The 21,536-nt window shown below is 51.0% G+C and overlaps 1 protein-coding gene across 1 annotated transcript in view; it reads right to left on the minus strand.

Moving 5' to 3' along the window:
• LOC137628969 (E3 ubiquitin-protein ligase BRE1A-like) overlaps window positions 1–21,536 on the minus strand; it is a 248,520-nt gene that overhangs the window by 197,981 nt on the left and 29,003 nt on the right. Inside the window, exon 2 of the mRNA XM_068360222.1 lies at window positions 13,126–13,511. Coding sequence (XP_068216323.1) covers window positions 13,126–13,511 — 386 coding nt within the window. The remainder of the gene's footprint in view (window positions 1–13,125; window positions 13,512–21,536) is intronic.

Here is a 21,536-nt window from a genome sequence, read left to right on the forward strand (position 1 = left end):
GAGACTCACAACCCTGAAGGAGTCGAACCGTGGGTCTGGCACTCCAGGGTTCTGAGTCTTGGCAACAAACTCAGGGACGAACCTGAACGTTACCTCCCCCCATCCCCTTGAATGGGCGATGTCGTATGAGAGACCATGAAGTTCACTGACTCGCTTGGCCGAAGCCAGAGCGAGCAGGAATACCGTCTTCCAAGTCAGGTGTTGGTCAGAGGTCTGGCGTAATGGTTCGAACGGAGGTCTCTTTAGAGTCCTGAGGACCCGAACCACGTTCCAAGGAGGCGGTCTCACTTCCGACTGAGGGCAGGTAAGCTCGTAGTTACGTATGAGTAAGGAAAGTTCCAGCGAGGAGGAAATGTCTATTCCTTTCAGCCTGAAGGCAAGGCTTAAGGCTGAGCGATAGCCTTTCACCGCCGAGACAGAAAGGCGCATTTCATCCCGCACATAAACGAGGAACTCCGCTATTGCTGGAATAGAGGCGTCGAGGGGAGAGATACCCTTCCCACGACACCAACCAGAGAAGACTCTCCACTTCGCCTGGTAGACCCCTGCGGATGACTTTCGCAGGTGTCGAGACATTCTTTCCGCAAGCCTCTCTCAGTGAGGAGACGCTGGATAGTCTCCAGGCGTGAAGCCGAAGCGATGCTATGGCTTTGTGGAAGATGTTGCAATGTGGTTGTCTGAGTAGCTCGTGTCGTGGGGGAAGCTCTCTCGGGGGTTGCGTCAGGAGCTGCAAAAGGTCCGGAAACCACTCTGCATGATGCCATAGCGGAGCTATTAAGGTCATCGACAGGTTGACCGATAGTCTGGTCTTGTTGAGCACCCTTCTCATCAGACAGAACGGTGGGAAGGCGTAGACGTCGATGTTGTCCCACCGTTGTTGGAAGGCATCTTGCCAGAGTGCCTTGGGGTCCGGGACTGGGGAGCAGTACAGCAGTAGCTTGAATTCAAGGCTGTCGCGAACAAGTTCACTGTCGGGGAACACCACAAAGTCAGGACTTTGTTGGCTACCTTTGGATCCAAAGACCACTCGGTACTCACTATCTGCAAAGCTGTGCTCAGATTGTCAGCGAGCACATTCCTTTTCCCAGGAATGAAGTGAGCTGATAGACGTATCGAGAGGACTTCGGTCCATCTTAGTATCTCTACTGCAAGATGGGATAGCTGTTGTGAAAAGGTACCTCCCTGCTTGTTGATATAAGCCACTACTGTGGTGTTGTCGCTCATCACCACCACAGAGTGGCCCGCCAGGGTCTGTTGGAACTGTTGAAGGGCCAGGGAAACGGCCTTCAGCTCTAACAGGTTGATGTGGAAGTACTTTTCTGATTCTGACCATAGGCCTGAGGCCCTCTGGTTCAGAACGTGGGGCCCCCAGCCTTCTTTTGACGCGTCCGAAAACAGCATCAAATCCGGGGGAAGGACGAGAAAATCCACTCCCTTTCGAAGGTTGTCGTCGGTCAGCCACCACTGCAGGTCCGTCCGTTCCGCAGGTCCTATCGAGACCAGGAATTCCGGGGAATCAATGCCTTGATCGCACCGGGACTTGAGCCGCCACTGCAGGGATCTCATCCTGAGGCGGCCGTTGGGAACTAGATGGGCCAAGGAGGCTAGGTGACCTAAAAGACATAACCACGATTGGCCTGGAAGATCTTCTCGACTGAGGAAAGGCTTTGCAACCCTCCTCAGCCTTGCTATCCTGTCGTCTGATGGAAAGGCTCTGTGGAGATCGGTGTCTAATATCATGCCTAGATATACCAGTCGTTGTGTTGGGAGCAGAGAGGACTTCTCGAGATTTACCATGATCCCTAGATCTTGGCAAATTCCCAGAAGCCTGTCTCGGTGTCGAAGAAGGGTCGACTCCGAGTCTGCCAGGATCAGCCAGTCGTCCAGATAACGAAGGAGACGGATGCCGTTCCTGTGCACCCACGAAGATATCAGTGTGAACACTCTGGTGAACACCTGAGGTGCTGTGGAGAGACCGGAACACAGCACCTTGAACTGGTAGATCTTGTTGTCTAGGCTGAAACGTAGGTACTTCCTGGAAGACGGATGGATTGGGATCTGGAAGTACGCGTCCTTCAGATCCAGTGTGCACATGAAGTCTTGCGGTCTCACTGCAAGTCTGACCGTGTCTGCTGTCTCCATGCTGAACGAAGTTTGCTTGACAAACTTGTTCAGAGCTGAGAGGTCGATGACAGGTCTCCAGCCTCCAGACGCCTTCTTTACAAGAAAGGGTCGACTGAAGAAGCCTGGGGACCCGTCCACGACCTCCTGGAGAGCATCCTTCTTGAGCATGGTCTCGACTTCTGCCCGAAGGGTTAGCCCCTTTACCGATCCCATGGCATAGGAGCTCAACGACACTGGATTCGCTGTCAGGGGAGGTTGAGATGAAATGAACGGGATGCGATATCCTTGTCCGACCACAGAGGTCATCCAGGAATCGGCACCGAGTTGCTGCCACCTGAGCGCGCAACTTTGTAGGCATCCCCCCACAGGTGGACACGCAGGGGGATTGCCAATCCTAGCGCTTGCGGCCTCGGCCGCTCCTTCTAAGATTTTTGCCTCCCCTGGAAGACTTTGCGCCCTTCTTGTCTTTGACAGGAAAGGGCTGTGGTTTAGACACCTTAGTCTTAGCTGCCGGAGCCTGCTTCGGTGTCCTGCGAGGCTGCTGTTGTTGTAGAGGAGCTGGAGGCTTGTAGGGCCGAGATGTAAGGGCCTTCTGGAGGAGCGAATCTTGACTCGTCTTCCTCCACCTCTCAGCTGTCTGTTCTACGTCCTTGGGCTCAAACAGGCTTCCTCCAAGGATGGAGGAATGTCTGAGCTTGCTGACATCCATAGCGGGGACCTTCGGGTGGAACCTTTCGGTCACCGTATCACGGCGCTTGAGAATCGAGTTAGCCCACAGGTTAGTGACCTGGTGAGCTAAAAACTCGATAGAGCGCGTTCCCGAGAGGAGGAAGGTCTCCAGGGCCTTCCTATTGCTCTCCTTGGGCAAGTCCTCAGAGCGCAATAGGATTCCCAGAGACCCTAGCCAGACATCCAGCCACGAAGTGGCCTGCATGGCACACTTCGCGACCTTCTCCTGGCTCAGGACCTCCGACGCCGTGAATGTCACCTGCCGGGCGTTGAGTTTCTCTACAGAGAGACCCCTGGTGAGCTCTTCCACGGAGTGGTGGAGGGGAAGAGCTAAACAAGGCTCCTCCATGATCTCGAAGTACCTCCTCTGCTGCACGCGAGGAGGTGGAAGGAGCTTGTTCCCGGCAGAAGAACGGCTGGAGGAGGCAAGCTCGGAAAGCTGGCCCTCGACCTTGTCCCTGGCGCTCTTCACCCCCTGGGACCAGGGCAGGGCTGCACTGGTCTTGGGGGACTTCTGAATGCCATAAACCTGATCCAGGACCGTATCCTTGCCTTCGCGAGGGGCGGTCTCGGGATCCTTGAAACTATTGAGTTGCCTCATTAGTCCAAGGACCTGCCAGAAGGCGTGCTCTGATTCGCGCTGCTCTCCCCCTTGTGGACTGGCAGCTAAGTCTCCTGTCCCCATTGGCTCTTCATGGGGGGACACGCGGACGTTCTCCCGGGGAAGGGCTGGCTCTGGACGAAACCTCGACGATGATTTGGGTAACGTCTTGGAGTCCTTGGGCTCCCTCCTGGGAGAGATACAGGACTCCAGCAAAGTGGTCTGTAAGGTCCCTCCTACGTGAGACGTTTCTCTTCCTTGAGGTGGGGTTCCTCCCATTGGTGCCGTGGGAGAGTGTCTCACCTCACTGGTTCGTCCACAGGAGAAGGAGAAAACGTCTGCGAGGGGGAAGGGGCCTTCCCGACGGACCTCTTGGGAGCCAGCTTAACCCTGGGAGAAGTCACCGCGAACTCCACTCCTCTCCTTCTCTTCAGTGGGGGCGAGGGAGCCTTTGGTTTCAGTCCCAGATCAGCGAGGGCTGGCTTCATAGCCTGCACCACCGCTTTCATCAGGGAACCGAACCAAGGCTGGCGGCTGACTGACGCAGTGTCAGCGATCCCCGCTGGAGGGAAGGGAATCGGTTGATCCTTCGGAGTGGATACTACAGGGCCTGCCTGAAAAGAAGAAAGGGAAGAAGAATGTTGTCCGGACCTCTCCGATGACTCTTCCTGTTCCTGGGTGCGTGCTCGGCGCTTCCGCGATGGTGATCGCGAGGACGATCTGGAAGTACGCGGCCCTGGTACCTCGGAAGGCTGGGCGCGCTGCGAAACCCGGCGGGAATCGCGCTGGAGGTCGCGCGATGGTAGGATCGCTGGTTCGCACTGGCGTTCGCGCGGTGGCAGAATTACTGGGTCGAGCTGGCGCTCGCGCGATGGCAGAATCGCGGGGTCGCGCGCGGGCGCTGGGCGCGCGCGGGAGACGCGCAGAGATGAGGGCGCGCTGAGATGAAGATGAGGGCGCGCGGAGATGAGGGCGCGCTGGTGACTTGGCGCGTGGGCGCGCAGGCGAGGGTGTGCGTGAACGCACAGGTGAGCGCGAGTGCCTGGGTGATCGTTGGCGATCAGGAGGATGATGGCGCGTAGGCGAACGATGGGGCCTAGGCGAGAACAAGCGCGTTGGCGAGCGATGGCGCCTTAGCGAGTGATGGCGTGTCGGCGAACGATGGCGCGTTGGCGATCGATGACGCGTGGGCGATCGATGACGACCGACCGAGCACAGGAGAGTTGGTCAGGAGAGCGCTGGCGAGAAGAGTCTGACGACTCATCTGCCATAGAGCGCTTGCGCGCAGGGCGCTGACAAGCAGGAAATGGCTGGCGAGCAGGAGAGCGCTGACGAACAGATCGCTGGCGAGCAGGAGAGCACTGGCGATCAGGAGAGCGCTGGCGAGGAGAGTCAGGAGACTCTACGGCAGGAGAGCGCTGGCGAGCAGGAGAGCGCTGACGAGCAGGCGGGCGCTGGTGATCAGGAGAGCGGTGGCACTTGCGCGCTACTGAAGGGCGCGCATGTGAAACCTGGCCTGGAAGGGCCTCACCCACATTGTGAGTGAGGCCCTTCTACCCCGAAGGGACCGGTGCTTGCGTAGGCAAGGAAGATCTGGCAGGCACAGGAGATCGCGAACGATCAGCAGAGAGGTCCAGAGGAGTTACTGCTACAGTCTGCTCCCGACGAGAAGAGTCCTTCACAGGGGACGACGAGGATGACAGGCTGAAGGATGTCCTCAGGAGAGCGCTGGCGAGAAGAGGGGCGATCATCGGAGATCGCCGACGAACAGGAGAGCGCCTGTACGCTAACACTGCAGGAGAGGGCCTGCGCGCTAACACTGCAGGAGAGCGCCTGTGCACTAACACTGCCGAAGGGAGCGCAGGGGAATCCTGACGCGCAAGGGAAGAATCCCTTTGCCCCGAAGGGACCGTTGCCCGTCGGGTGACGAGGTCAGGCTGCTGAACATCTGCCCCAGAAGTTGAAGGTCTGGAAGGCGTAGGAGACCGATCCCCAGAGAGGTCTAAGGAAGCTGGAGCTGCAGGCTGTTTACGGCGAGGAGAGTCCCCTTCGGAGGAAGAAGGTGAAGATCCAAAAAGGCGCCTCTTAGCACCCTTATAAGGAGACGGGAGGCCCTTGCAACGCAGCGGACGGTGAGCCTTACGGCGAAGGCGGCCACGAGGAAGATCGTCAGGACAATCAGTCCTCCGAAGGGGAGTCTCAGTCAAAGCCCTCCCTTAGAGGGAGGCTGGGCAGCAGAAGAGACCGCAGACTCCCTTCCCCCTTCGAAGGATGCACGGAAGGGGGAGGAGAGCCGACAGCACCAACATCCACAACGGCACCTGCAGAGGATTGACCCGCCCCGTCGGAAGCCTCTGTCACCACGACGTCGACGATAGACAGAGGGTCTACCTCTGCTATCACCGGCGACTGCTTAACAGCGGCCCCTAACTGGACAAGGTCAATCAGGGCTACCCTGGAGGGCAGGCCCTTAAGCCCTAGGGAAGCCCAAATCTGAAAAAGATCATCGTTAGACAAAGATTCATCAACAATAACCTCCCCGGAGAAGGAGGAGGAACCGCCCCGCTATGGGAGGCGACGCCCTCTCCCCCAATCCAAGGTCGGGAAACAGAACTAGAGCCTGCGCTCCCACTCGGCAGACTCTCCTTAGGAGCCGAACGAGGGGGAGCTTCGGAGGAGGTTTGGGCGGCAAAAGAAGAGTCCCGAGAACCTTCCTCCTTCAAGGCAACCCCGGAAGGAGAACGGTATCTCTTGGACTTCTTACGCCGGCGGCCAAACCTCTCCCACTGGGAGGCAGACCACTCCATGCACTCACTACACGTATTCTCTTTATCACACCGTCGGCCTCGACACTGCGGGCAAAGGGTGTTGGGATCCGTGTCCACCGCCGACATAAAAGTACCACAAGGGCGGCCGGCAATTCCAGGGCACTTGCGCATAGTGAACAATAAAGGTGGTCAACTTCTAAACACACACACAAACTGAAAGAAAAAGCAGAAAAAGATTAAGGCTGTCAACGAGGACGATGGACAGACACGTCTGTTCATCGCCGGAGCCAAAAGTGAAGTGAAGCAAATCACCGGTGTGTGGGGGGGGAGGGGTAGCAAGCTATCCCTTCCCCTACCCCCGCTAACTAGCGCGGGGGTAGTTAACCCTCGTTAAAAACTATTGGCTCGTCATTTCAGCTACGCCGAAAGGTAAACCCAATGTAAATAGCTAAGGTTTTTATTTCGGTTACGGAACAACTGAACGTTACCTCCCACCATTCCCTTGAATGGGCGATGTCATACGAGAGACCATGAAGTTCACTAACACGCTTGGCCGAAGCCAAAGCTCGTAGGAACACCGTCTTCCAAGTTAGGTGGCGGTCTGAAGCCTGGCGTAATGGTTCATAGGGAGGTCTCTTAAGAGACCTGAGAACTCTAACCACATTCCATGGAGGAGCTCTCACTTCCGACTGAGGGCAGATAAGATCATATCTTCATATGAGTAGGGAAAGTTCCAGCGAAGAAGAAATGTCCATTCCTTTGAGCCTGAAGGCTAGACTTAAGGCTAAGCGATAGCCTTTCATTGCCGAGACTGAAAGGCGCATTTCTTCCCGCAAATACACGAGGAACTCCGCTATTGTTGGAAAAGTGGTATCGAGTGGAGAGATACCCCTTCCACGACACCAACCACAGAAGACTTTCCACTTTGCCTGGTAGACAGCTGCGGATGACTTTGGTAGATGTTCAGACATCCTGATCGCAACTTGTTACGAAAATCCTCTCAGCGAGGAGATGCTGGATAGTCTCCAGGCGGGAAGTCAAAGCGAAGCTACAGCTTTGTGGAAGATGTTGGCGTATGGTTGTCTGAGTAAATTGTGTCGTGGAGGGAGTTCTCTCGGAAGTTCCGTTAGGAGTTGCAGAAGGTCCGGAAACCATTCCGCGTGATGCCATAGCGGAGCTATGAGGATCATTGAAAGATTGACCGATATTCTGGTCTTGTTGAGTACCCTCCTCATCAGACAGAACGGGGGAAAGGCGTAAACGTCGATGTTGTCCCACCGTTGTTGGAAGGCATCTTGCCAGAGCACCTTGGGATCCAGGACTGGGGAGCAGTAGAGCGGAAGCTTGAAGTTCAGAGCTGTTGCGAACAGATCCACAGTTGGGGAACCCCACAAAGTAAGGACTTTGTTGGCTACTAGATGATCCAAAGACCACTCGGTACTCACTATCTGAGACACTCTGCTCAGATTGTCGGCGAGCACATTCCTCTTGCCTGGAATGAAGCGAGCCGATAGTGGAATCGAGTGGACTTCGGTCCATCTCAGTATCTCTACTGCAAGATGAGATAGCTACTTCGAAAAGGTACCTCCGTGTTTGTTGATGGAAGACACTACTGTGGTGTTGTCGCTCATCACCACCACAGAGTGACACGCCAGGTATTGTTGGAACTGTTGGAGGGCCAAAAATACGACCTTCATCTCTAGAAGATTTATATGGAGGCACTTTTCTGATTCTGACCACAGGCCTGAGGTCGTGTGGTGCAGTACGTGGCCCCCCCCCCCCTTTCTTTGAGGCGTACGAAAACAACATCAAATCCGGGGGGAGGACGAGAAGATCCACTCCTCTTAATAGGTTCTCGTCTGTCACCCACCACTGGAGGTCCGTCCATTCCGCAGGTCCCATAGGGATCATGACGTCCGGGGAATCGTAGCCTTGATTCCACCGGGACTTGAGTCGCCACTGGAGGGATCTCATCCTGAGGCGACTGTTGGGAACTAGACGAGCCAAGGATGAGAGGTGACCGAGGAAACGTAACCACGATTGGGCTGGAAGTTCTCTAGTCTGAGAAAAGGGCTTGCGACCTTCCTCAGCCTTGCTAACCTGTCGTCTGATGGGAAGGCTTTGTGGAGATTGGTGACTATAATCATGACTAGGTATACCAGTCTTTGAGTGGGAAGTAGAGAAGACTTCTCGAGATTTACCATGATCCCCAGATCCTGGCAAAGTCCCAGAAGTTTGTCTTGGTGTTGAAGAAGGGATGACACCGAGTCTGCTAGGATCAGCCAGTCGTCCAGATAAAGGAGGAGACGGATGCCGATCCTGTGTGCCCACGAAGATATTAGGGTGAACACTCTGGTGAAAACCTGTGGTCCTGAGGAGAGACCGAAACACAGCACCTTGAACTGGTACTCCTTGTTGTCTAGGCTGAATCTTAAGTACTTCCTTGAAGACGGATGGAATGGGATCTGGAAGTACGCGTCCTTCAGATCCATTGTACACATGAAGTCTTGCAGTCTCACTGCTAGCCTAACCGTGTCTGCGGTCTCCATGCTGAACTGAGTTCGTTTGACAAACTTGTTCAGAGCTGAGAGGTCGATGACTGGTCTCCAGCCTCCAGACGCCTTCTTTACAAGAAAGAGTCGACTGAAGAAGCCTGGGGACCCGTCGAGGACTTCTTGGAGAGCGCCCTTCTCCAACAGGGTCTGGACTTCTGCCCGAAGGGCTTACCCCCTTGCTGATCCCATGGCAGGGGAGCTCAATGACACTGGATTTGTCATCAGGGGAGGTAGAGATGTTGTGAACGGGACGCAATATCCTTGACTGATTACGGAAATCGTCCAGGAATCGGCCCCAAGTTGCTGCCACCTGTCTGCGCAACTTTGTAGGCATCCCCCAACTGGTGGACATGCAGGGGGACTGCCAATCCTAGCGTTTGCGGCCTCGGCTGCTCCCTCTAGGATTTTTACCTCCCCTGGCGGTCAAGGACAGGGCTTAGACACCACCGTCTTGGCTGCCGTTGTCGGTTTCGTGGTCTTGGTAGGACGGGACTGCTGTGGTGCTGGAGGCTTATAGGGCTTGGATGTTAAAGCCCTATGCAGGAGGGAGTCTTGGTGGGACTTCCTCCACCTCTCAGATGCATGTTCCACGTCCTTAGGCTCCAACAGATTCGTTCCTTCCAAGGAAGAATGCCTGAGCCTGTTTATCACGGTGCTAAGGACCTTCTGATGGAACCTCTCGGCCACCGCATCTCGACATTTCAAGATGGTGTTTGCCCACAAGCTCGAGACTTGGTGGGCCAGAAAGTCGATCGTGCGAGTGCCTGAGAGGAGGAACGTCTCCATAGCTATCCTGGTACGTTCTTTGGAGAAATCCTCAGAGCGTATCATGATACCTAAGGTCCCTAACCAGATATCCAGCCACGAAGTGGCTTGCATAGCACACTTCGCAACCTTCTCCTGGTTAAGGATCTCAGTTGCCGAGAATGAGACCTGCCGGTTGGAAAGTCTCTCAAGAGGGACACCCCTGGTAAGCTCTTCCAAAGAATGGTGAAGAGGAAGAGCTAAACAAGGCTCCTCCAGGATCTCGAAGTACCTCCTCTGCTGTACACGAGGAGGTGGGAGAAGCTTGTTGCCGGCACTGGAGCGGTTGGAGGAGGCTAACTCAGAGAGCTGGACCGTGATCTTGTCCCTGGTACTCTTAACCCCCTGAGACCAGGGTAGAGCCGCACTGGCCTTAGAAGGTTTTTGAGTTCCAAATACTCAGTCCAAGATCGTGTCTTTGCCCTCTCGAGGGGAAATCTCTGGGTCGGCAAACCCTTTGATAGTCCTCATAAGAGTCAGAACCTGCCAAAATGCATGTTCTGACTCCTGTAGTTCTCCTCCGGATGTCAGACTTGCAGCGAAATCTCCTGTACCCAAAGGCTCTTCTTGGGGAGAATCGCGGACGTTCTCCAAGTGACCAGCTGGCTCCGTCCTAAGGCTCGTCGAGGATTTTGGTATTGTCTTCGAGTCCTTCGACTCCTTCCTGGGAAGGATGCAGGACTCTAACAAAGACAGGGGCAAGTTCTTCTCCGCCCCTACCCGGGGTGGGGTTTCCCTCATTGGTGTGATGGGGGAACGTCCCACCTCACGTGACTCCCCTGAGGACGGGAAATCCTCATCTGACAGGGAGGGAGACAAAGTCAGGGGGGGAGAGGGAACCTGCCTCAAGGGCTTACGAGGAGACAGCTAAGTTCTTGGAGAAGTCACCACATCCGAAACTCCTCTTTTTCTCTTCAGAGGGGTAAATGCAGCCAAGGATTTGTGGCCCAATTCAGAGAGAACAGGCTTGACAGCCTGTGTAACTGCTCTGATTAATGAACCAAACCACGGCTGCTGGCTGATAGCTGCGCTGTCAGACACTCCCTCTGGAGGGCCAGGGATCGACAGATCCCTGGGAGGAGTTTCCATAGGGGGGTTCGCCTGAAAAGAAGAAGAAGAAGTGTTCCTGGACCTTTCTGGAAGCTTCCCTTCCACCGCCGAGAGCGCTGTTATGCGCTTGCGGGGAGGGGAATGTGTCGATGGCGACCTTGCCATGCGTTGTCCTGCAGCCTCGCGCGCGGGATTGTATTGGCGCTCGCGCGATGGGGAATACCCGGGGTCGCGCGCGGGGGGGACTGCTGATGCGCATGTGGGCGATTGCGAGGAGGCACGCGGGCGCACAGGCGACTGATGGCGCGTAGAAGCACGCGCGGGAGACACAGGAGGCTGATTGTGCACTCGTCGCGCGCGGGTGAATGTTTGCGCGCAGGATCAGGATGTTGTAACAATGGGCGTGCGGGCGATAGTTTGCGCGCCCCAGATGTCGTAGGGCGCGCGCGCAGGAGAGATAACCCTTGCGCGAGGGAGCGCAGTCGGAACCTGTGTGGGTGGGCGCGCGTCAGGATAGCGGCGCATAACTGCTGGAGAGGATGGGCGTGGGCGCGCAGGGCGCGCGCGTGTATCCCCGTGGGTGCGAGCAGGTGAACGCGCGCGATTGTGCACTGGTGAGGGATGGCGCGCTGGAGACAGCGGCCGGCGCGTTGGCGAGCGCTGGTGTGTAGGAGAAGTCCTTGACTTCCCTATAGCTCCCAGATCCGAGGATCGTGGGCACGCAGGAGAGATGGATGTATATGGGCGCTGGTGCGCGGGAGAGCGCTGGAGCGTTGGCGAGCGCTGACGCGAAGGAGAGCGCTGACGCGCAAGGTGATGTTTACACGCAGGGAGATGTTGGCGCACAGGAGGTTGATGGCGCGTAGGTGAACGCTGGCGACGGCAGGTCAGCAGGTGTGTTGGGTGGAAGGTCGGCATATACACCCCCTGGGGGCCGTAAGATCAGCGAGCTGACCTTCTGCAGTCCTCCGAAGAGGAGTCTCTGTAAGTGAACTTCCCCGAGGGGAAGAATCACCGGCAGGAGAGACTGTTGGACTTAGTTTCTCCCTCGTAGGTTGAGCAGGAACAGGAGAAACTAAGCCTTCAGCTACTGCGGGATGTGGAGAGGCAGAGGTATTAGGAGATACCGCATTGGATACCTCTGACACCACAACGTCGACAATAGACAGAGGATCAACCTCTGCCAAAGTCGGCGATTGCTTGACAGCGGCACCCAATCGGATGATGTCAAGTAGAGTTTCCTTGGAGGGCTAACCCTCGAGCCCCAAGGAAGACCAAACCTGAAACAAATTAGTTAATGATATATCCTCCCCCAGAGGGAGAGGTGGAGCTGCCTCTCTAGGGGAGGCAACGCCATCTCTCGAACCCCGAGTTTGAGAAACAGAACCACGGCCTACGCTACCACTTGACAGTCTCTCGAAAGAGGCCGCTCGAGCGGGAGCTTCGGAGGAGGTTTGGGCAACGGAAGAAGAATCCTTGGGATTTTTTCCTTTCAAAGAAACCTTCGAAGGAGAAATATCCCGCTTGGACTTCTTACGTCGCCAAGAAAAGCTCTCCCACTGGGAGGTAGACCACTCTCTACACTCACCACACTTACCACTATCACACCGTTGACCTCTACAGTAAGGGCAAAGGGTGTGAGGGTCCGTCTCGACTGCCGACATGAATGTTCCACAGGGGCGGTCGGATAATCCAGGACAGGTGCGCATAATCGCAGAGACCAACTTCACACTCAAACCTGTAAAAGAAAAAGCAAAAAAGCATTAATGGCCGTCAAGAGCGAGGCGAGAATGAGAGAGAACACATCCGTCTACCATCCGAGCCGAGAGCAAAGTGAACTCAAGTACAGGTGTGTGTGTGTGTGGGGGGGGGTAGCAAGCTACTCTCCCCTACCCCCTTAACTAGCGATGGGGTAGTAAACCCTCGTTAAAATTCTAATGGCTCGTCATTTCAGCTACACCGAAAGTAATACCCCTATTAAATAGCGTGCTTTATATGTCAGTTACAGAACAAATAAAAAAAAAATAAAATAAACAATTAACTGTTTAACAATCAAGACACGTCTTTGCAGGAGAGAAGGCAGCAAGTCCGTCCTCTACCGAACCATAAAGTAAAGTGGTTACTCAGCCGAGAGGTGTGAGTGAGCGGGGTAGCTAGTCTACCCCGCCCCCACCCGCTAACTAGCAGATGGGGTAGTTATCCCTCACTAAAATTATCATAGCTCGTCTTTCAGCTACGCCGAAAGTAATACCCATATAAATAGCGGAGGTTTTGTATTTGCGCCGGAACAATATAAATTTTAAAAACAATTTGTATTTTCTTAGCTATACAAGCCCGAGTCATTTAAGAAGTATTAATTTAAAAGCTCAAGAGAGAGGCAATTGGCGAAATCTAACCAAGGCCCTTTGCGTCAATAAGCATAGGAGGAGGTGATGATGATTTGCAAGTAAAGTAATATTAATGAAAATAATGTCAATAGACAATTAACACTTACTTCCAATGCATCAGTTTTCACCTTGAATATATCTTTAGTAGCAGGTTCGACATAACCTTCATCCTCTTGTACTTCTTCCCCATCTGCAGAGCCAACTTCACCTTCTGAACTCATATCCCTAGTATCATCCTGCTGGTCTTCATTATCATTAACTTCTTGAGACATTTGGTCTTCCAAGAGGGAGTTACAATCATCATTTTCCACATTCTTTTCTTCTAATTTACTGTTAATACTTCTTCCTACAGATTTTGTTTGCTTTCCTTTAATTTTCTTACCAATAGGTTTTTGTTTAATATGCATCTCTTTCATACTTTTACCCATGGGTTTCTTAGCAAGTTTTTTATTTATTTTCTTGCTCACTACTTTCTTCTTCTTCACAACCTTGCCTGAAATGAAGAATTTGCTAGTTATAGTCTATATTAATAATAAACAATACAGGGAATAATAACTAATGTATTACTGACTAGATAACGGATTTTGAGCGAAGCGAAAAATCTATTTTTGGGTGAGATGGCCATGACGTCCTGATGGAAGGTTCCTTTAGTAGCTTCCCAAGGGTATATATGACTACAGTGATATTCCCAGAGAATCAAACCAAAGGTTTCACAGAATTCTAACTTCTGGCGCGAGTACCCTTAAGATTTACTTTCAAGGGTATCGTATATAATCAGGGGACGTATTCTTGACACGCCACATGGTAATCTGCACCCCGAATAGCCTTTACGCTTCGAGGGGGATACGTGGCAGAATTAGAAGGGTAGCCGCATTAGAGGTTACCCTGGTTCCCCTACTACTATCGTATCACAACCACGCCAACTCCCTCTGGCGGTCATTCCTTGTAGCGTTGAGCATGGTGCTACAGATACAGTAGTTCAGGGGGGGAAACTGTGAAGATCTTTTCATAGAAAAGAAGGGTGGGCCCATCAGGACGTCATGGCCATCTCACCCAAAAATAGATTTTTCGCTTCGCTCAAAATCCGTTTTTTGGGCTCAAGCCATGACGTCCTGATGGAAGCATACCAGAGAATTAATGTATCTGGATTTTCATCAGTGCCTTAACCTTGGGACAATATTTCTACGGCCAAAAGGGCCAATTGAGACAAATGACGTTACCGTTATCCGTCATTATCACTAAGCATAACATTGTTAGTGCTTTCTGCCCCCTGCAGGGAAGAGTCATTTTTAGACGTTAGAAAAGGGGCCTCAAGGTAGCATATATTGTATGAACAAACATAAGTATACACTGAGAATACAAACGGTCTCAAGGATTGTATATATTGCGGAACCAATATCAGTATCCCCATCCGTTGTTTGTAAGCATACAATGATATGAGAAATACTTACATGAGTAAGTCAAGGAACTCTGGCATCTTAAACATGCAATAGTTGGGCGAATTGGGACGCAACTGCATTTTAATAGACATTTATTCCTAATAAATGACTACATGCTAAATGAATGTAGCATGATAAGGAAATTATACAAGAGACATACACAGAAATTAATGTTCCCTTTTTTGAAAGGGGAAAAAATTATGAGTGCCACTCTCAGACTGAAGAAAAGCTCTTTTAATCAGACTTCTCTTTACAATTTCTGTACATGAAATAGTCTAACAACACTGTGTACTACGTACACACGGCACTAGTGGTATCCGTATAATTTCACACCTGAGATTCTGAACAGATTTGGTCTTCCCTTGGCAACACTTATTCAAAGGAAGGTCACACGAAAAATGCTGACCCCTTCTCCTTTTAATTGATAGTCCCAATCAATTTACCATTCATCGCAGAGCTAGACGACAGGCTCCAAAATACCACCTGCCGCCACCACATAATGCTTCAATCCATAGACTTGCTTAACATAGTGTCTGTAAGACACTCTGGACAACCTTCGATCAGTAAATGAGCGAAGAGGCTGAAGTCCACACACTGAAAGGTTCAGTGATGAAGCAATTTTTCTCGGATCTTTATCTGCAGGAGTACTGTCAGGATCCGCTCCGCGAATAAGGTAGGTGAGCTTCGCCATCAGTTGTAGGGATAGTTTGATCCAAAGGTTTCTCCTGTAAAGAGCTGTTTCTCCTGAAGTCTGAAGTTCTATGAAGATAGACCTTAGACACTCTAGCAGACCTAGAGAGACATCTTCCTTCAGAGGGCAGATTCTCCAGGAACCCCACCTCTTAGTGGGTAGGTCGTCCTTAGTGAGAAAGGTTGGATCGGGAAAGAGATGCAGTTCTCCCACTTAATGTGGCCCTCATCCCCAGATAGGGCCACTATTTCACTAACTCTAGCCCCAGAGGCTATAGCGAACCAAAAAATAACCTTTTAGGTTAGATGGTTGAGGGAACAATCCTCATTGTTCACAGGTGAGGCATAATGTAGGACCTTGTCCAAAGACCATGAGATGGGCTTTGGTGGCGCTGCAGGCCTAAGCCTGCACATGTTTTCGGAATCTTATTAAAGATTTCATTCATCAGATCCATTTACAGGGCATATAGAAGAGGTCTAGTCGGGGCTGACTTGCACCTAGATATTGGTTCATGGATCCAGAGATCCAATCAAGTGACCTCTCTCGCAAAGTCGGCCATACTCTTAGTGCTTACTCAAGGGTTTATAAGGGGACAGGGCCGAAGAACTAGACTTCTCATAGTATTCAAGGATACACTGCCTCCTTTCTCAAAGGCCATCGTGCTGTTGGCCGCCAGACCTTGACTATAGGGGTGGACAGAGAAGGACAGGCAGAAGATCATGAGATTCCTTTCGGTCCCTTTTGCTTTACAAAGCAACTTACTTTTCCCAAGAAGACTCGTATTGTCTTCTAGTTGACTAGACTTGTATTCTATTTTACCTTTTGAAATCCAGGTCTTTTTCCTAACCGTTAGGGCAAGGAATTCATAAGATGAAGGGATCAGGTGTACTGTGATAAATCGAAGGCAGAGAACTTCTGAACCTCCTGGATAATCCTATGTGCATAACTAGGACCAGCCTCAGCCTCAGTTCCTTCATTACAGGGAGCGGGGTGTTCTTGGGCTACCTGGGAGCCAACAGAGCCCCTCTTCCCTGGAAGGGTCTCAGCATGTAGAGGGCCTTCCGCGAGAGATTTGATGGGCTGAACAGGAATTTCTAAGTCCATCCCTTCTATTCTAGAGACATGATGTCTGTTACCTCCACTAGAGGATCCTCATATGGGGCTATATATCGAGATAGTATCTTGATGACGCTCGTGATGAAGAGAACGATCTGCAGCTCGGGGACTTGTTCCCATCTGGGAGGGAATGGGTCTGCGTCCGTGTACCATTCCAACTCTATTGGGTTGAGCCCGAGAAGAGCATCCACTGTCACCTTGCGGATCATTTATAAAAGAGCTGCTGATAGGCGCCATTCCCTTAAGGAAGGGATGGCTAACATTCCCTAATGAAATGTGACGTCCCTTATTCTCGACAGTTTCGACGCCTCATTATCGCTTCGATGCCCCAGATCAGCCTGAGGAGGTCTGATCTGCGTGGAGAGTTTCTCCACCCATTACAGGGCTAATATGGCCTAAGGGCCTCAGGCCTTTGGTCATTGTACGGTAAGCGAAGAGGCAATGACCATCATTGGTCCTATTAGATCTCTTCAAGCGTTTGATGCGTATCTTCTCCAGCCTCTTAACGCATCTTACAGCTGTGCACGTAGCACTGAGTCTGTCATTATCGTGAACTGGAAAGAATTCAAAACTCCTCCCTGTTAGCGTCATGGAATCCTGACTAATTACAATAGTCTCTTGACAGACCTTGTGATCTCCTTTTACATCCCCAAGGGAAAGGAGAGTTAGGGTGACCACAGGTTTCAATGATTTTTTTTTTTTTTTTTTTTAAACATTGAAGCCCTTGAGCTGGAGAGAATCGAGACTTCTTGAAGTTATTTTGCATCCCCGATGTTCCGGGGCTGGATCATCTCCGTGGATGCTCATAGACAGTCATTTCGGGTGCTGCCCACCCCAGCCTGTCGTCCAGGGCCATTGTTGCCTGAACTCTTTCTACGCTTGGTTTCGCTTGACTGTGTCTGCTAATTCCGTGAAGATCTTAGGACTGAATCTAGTCCGACGAGAATCTTGTCTAGGATATATGTTATCTTCTGTAACTTGGATCCTAGGTAGGAGCGGAGGGGGTGACTGACTGGAAGTTGCTGATAGACATCTTTCAGGTCTGGCCAGACTGTCAACACCCCTTACTGAATAAGGTCCTTATGTTCAGAAGGATTAACATTCTGAACTTGTTGTTTTATTGGAACTTGTTGAGTGGCACCAAGTCCAGAATGACTCAGAGTTTTCTTGAGTCCTTCACGTGAACACCAAACAGCCTTCCTTGGAAATTGATGGACTCTACTTTCCTTGCCGCTAGTATGCTCTAGAGCTCTAAGGTAGACCCTTCCAGGGGATTTGGAATGTAGGAAGAGTTGAGGAAAGGATGGTGGAGGTATGTCCATTTCCATTCTAGTCTCATCTTGGTTAGGCCTTGGACACAAGGATCGAAGGTCCAGCGATGCAGAAGGAACTTCCCTCCTACCAGAAGCGTATGTTTGCTTCGCATGATCAGGTGTACATATCTGACCGTCTGTGGAACAACGGTCATTGTAACTGTGGGATGCTGTTTAATATCCCAAGAAACCTTTCCGTCCTCCTTTTAGGTCATACCTGACCGTTTGCCTATATCAGCTTCTCAGTGTTTCACTGTAATAGAAGATTCCTTTCTATTGTATAAAGCTTAGAATAAGTACGCTGGAAAAGAATAGGAGACACATACATGTGAATCCTTCCAGCCAACTGCTGCGGCCTTCCTAATTATTGATTCTAGGGCATCCCCTTTTAAGTAGGGCCCGATGGAAGATTCTAGCCCATAAGGATAGAGTAGCGTAAACTGCGCATTAATCCAGGGAATTAATAATGAGAATCAAAGAGGCTGATGAAGAGTCCGCATAAGAAAAAAGGGGGGAAGTGGGTCCCCAAATCAGGTAGGTCTCAGCTAGAGATTGTGCTTAGAAGCACAGCGTACTGGAAAACCATTCTATTGTATGGTTTTGTACCAAAGATTTCTGTCTGTGATATGGTCCTATACTACAGATGTACAGGGTATTGTATACACCTATAAAACTGGCATATTACCGTCAAGGCTAGTACTTGGGGGTAAGTTAACTGGCACAGTACTTCAGTACCGATATGGCTAGCAGTTCTCCGGCATGTCAGTGACTTGTCGGCTGTCAGCGGGTCGCTGACAGATGTCACACCATCCTAGCCAGTATCCAATGTGACTGGGTAGTGGTGAAAACTATACGCATAGTCAGCAGCCCTCTGAATCATTGGCGACCCGTCGGGCTGTCGGCAGTCCACCGGTTATCGGCGGGCTGCCGACTGAAGGCATACCAACTCAGCTATTGACTGGGTGGTGACCAAGGGCACACATTGCCGGCTCTCGGCGGCGGAGTCAGATGTGACAGTGAATCAATGACTGCCGTCGTTGTTATCACTACAAGGTGTGGCCTGATTGGTAACATCTCTGCCTGGTGTTTGCCAGTCAGGGTTTCGAGTCCTGCTCAGACTCGTTAGTGTCTGCAACCTTACCATCCTTGTGAGGTAAGGTTGGGGGCTTTGGGGGAGCTTTAAAACCTTAAAACCTTTAAAAGGAATACTAAATTGCCAGTTACCGCAATGAATAAGTGAAATCTTCGGTCTAATTCCCATAGAGTTTCCATGTTTTTGCGAGTTCGCAACTGTTTCAGATAACTTCTGAAACCAAACCAACCGTAGTTCGACAGCTTGAGACTGCCATCGTGTATGCACCGGCAGCGAGGGGGGGGGTACCCACATCCTCACCTCCTCTCCTCTAACTGGAGTGGAGAAAGGAGGGATAGGGGACAGGAAGTCTCACCTTTAGGAAGCTGTAATATAGGTAGGTATGGTTTCGGAGAGATTTTGGAAATCTCACACCCAAATGTGTAAATGTTAAGAGCTGTATACCAGTTCTATTAACTTGGGATTTTCGAGACCTTCGACAGTAAGGTCTGGCCTACTTACAGACGGGGTTGGGGATTTGGAAATAATATTGCTGGGGGCATGAACCTGCATGTATTATGTCCGTGAATATACTCACTCTTATAACTGCAGAAGACTGCGATGTATCATCTGGTGTCCCTCCTGTAAGGAAAGGAGAACAGAAATGAGTATTCAATTGATTATCACACTGATGAACAATTTGCAAAAATCATCTTTTGACAAAAATAGCTTAGGACAGAAAGCTATAAAAGGATAGTGGGAGACACATAGCCGTGTATCCCCTGCGAGCCAATGCTGTTACCTCCCCTCAGTATTAAGATAAGGAGATTCCTCCAACTGGGGAATTCCAGGTAAAAAAAGGGGGTCGAACACCTAGGTGTAAGGAAGTGTACAAAGCACTGTCCCCCCCTATACTTAACACTGAAGTAAGGACTGGTTTCACAACCAGAGTATCGAAGGAATGCCATTCTTTTGATATGAGAGTGGTGCCAGCAGAAGCTCGCACAAGGGATAAAAGGCATATATTTGTGTATCCCAACCCATCTATTTGCTGTGACCCCCCTTACAATATTAAATCAGGGAGTTTCCTGATCAGGGAAACTCAGGGACAAGGGCTCTCCCCTTTAAGGGTTAGAGGTCACCACCAGCCCTTTACGAAATTTAATATTGTAGGATAAATTGGAAACTGATTTCAAATCAGAATATTGACGAAATATTATTCTATCAATAAAGGATTGGGTTCAGCAAATACCTGGGCAGGGATACCCAAGGTATATTGGAAATAACTACTAGTATAATATATACGTTAGTTTTCCATCTGACGTATATACTATACTGCAAATATACTGACTACCTGTATAGACATATACCATAGTTCAACCGGCATGTTGCCGGATTAGCTAGCTCCTGCCGGAACATCTAGCATGCTAGCTAAGAGAGAGAGAGAGAAAGTAAGGAGTGAAGGCTATCTATTACTGTGTATGTATACAATAATAAAGGATGTAAAAGTCTAATTTTACTGCCTTTCTCCGATAAGAAGGTTCAAATGGAAGGGAGAATGTAACATTCAGGCTTCCATCTAGCCACAGTACTATTGCCAGCTTACTACTGTAGGCCAGCCTCCGGCAGCACTAGTACAGTTGGCATGCTACCGACTGAGTCAGTATCTATCTGTCCGGTCTACTGCCGGCCAGAGCAACACGCCGACAACAGAAGTTGTGGCCAGCAGTTCAAGGGAGAACTGGAGAACCTTGGTGACAAAAGGGACCTCCCACCCATAGCCGTCATGGCCGCCGGAAGCCGTCAATCGCCGACAGCCGTCAGCTGAGGAGAGGGGGTCTAGCCGGCTCCAGCAACCCACCGGCAATGGTAAGGTTGCAGGACGCCGGGTCAGGAAAGACAATGGCTCGGCCATTGTAAAAGAACAGAGGAGGGGGGAAAGGGTCCTATACGAGGTATGGGAGGGGTCGGCAATGTTGCCGGACCTACACACCTTGAAGAAACTCTGTTTCGGTACCGGCACAACCCCAAGCAGCAGGAGAATCTTCTGTTCTCCAGCATAGGAGGTGCTAATACAGTTAAGGGGATGGCAGTTCATGTCGTTCCTCTCAACAAGGGAGAAACAGAGTTCCAATGCCGGCGCCATCCTAGGCCACAAGAGTATACTACTCTACAGCCTAGGGTCTGTGAGCATAGGACTAGTCTACTAGACCACAGGGAGAAGGTGGCGGCATCATGCAACCACTTCAGGTGTAATCTAGGGAGGGCTAGCCTCCTATGCCGGCAGCTCAGCCGGCAGGGGAATGCAATCACCCCGCCGACCGACTGCCGACAAAAGACTAAATACTCTGAGGTTCTGATCGAATCCCAAAACTTGCCGTCTGCTGTTAAGGGATGAGACAGAAAACTCTAAGCTAGCCATGCCTGAATTCGAAATTCAACGCCGGCGCAGAGAGTTGTAGCCTAAGGCTACTCTCAGAGGGAAGAGAGATTACCCATAAATCTCTATTCGAGACTAGTAACGGCTAATATAATTCCAGGAGATATCAATCTCCAATGAAGGATAACCGATACACAAGGGTAACCGGGGAAATGTCGAAAATATATGTTGACTAGGTTGGGTTACCTAGGCAAGGCGAGATCTCGGTTACCTAAAATCACCAAAACTCTGACATATACGATCGACACAGAAAAAGGGAAAATTATGCATATAAATATCTTTACAATATAAAATGCCTAAATAGCTTTCATAATAACAATTAATGCTATTTAAACCGGAAATGTCGTTCTCCTAAATAAATAACACATGCCCAATGAACGACGGCACCTATGGCAACACCGGTGACCGGCATAGATCCAAACACAATAATTACACTAATTTCATTGT

The sequence above is a fragment of the Palaemon carinicauda genome, chromosome 37 (genome assembly GCF_036898095.1).
Source record: "Palaemon carinicauda isolate YSFRI2023 chromosome 37, ASM3689809v2, whole genome shotgun sequence".
In the NCBI taxonomy this organism is placed as follows: Eukaryota; Metazoa; Arthropoda; class Malacostraca; order Decapoda; family Palaemonidae; genus Palaemon; species Palaemon carinicauda.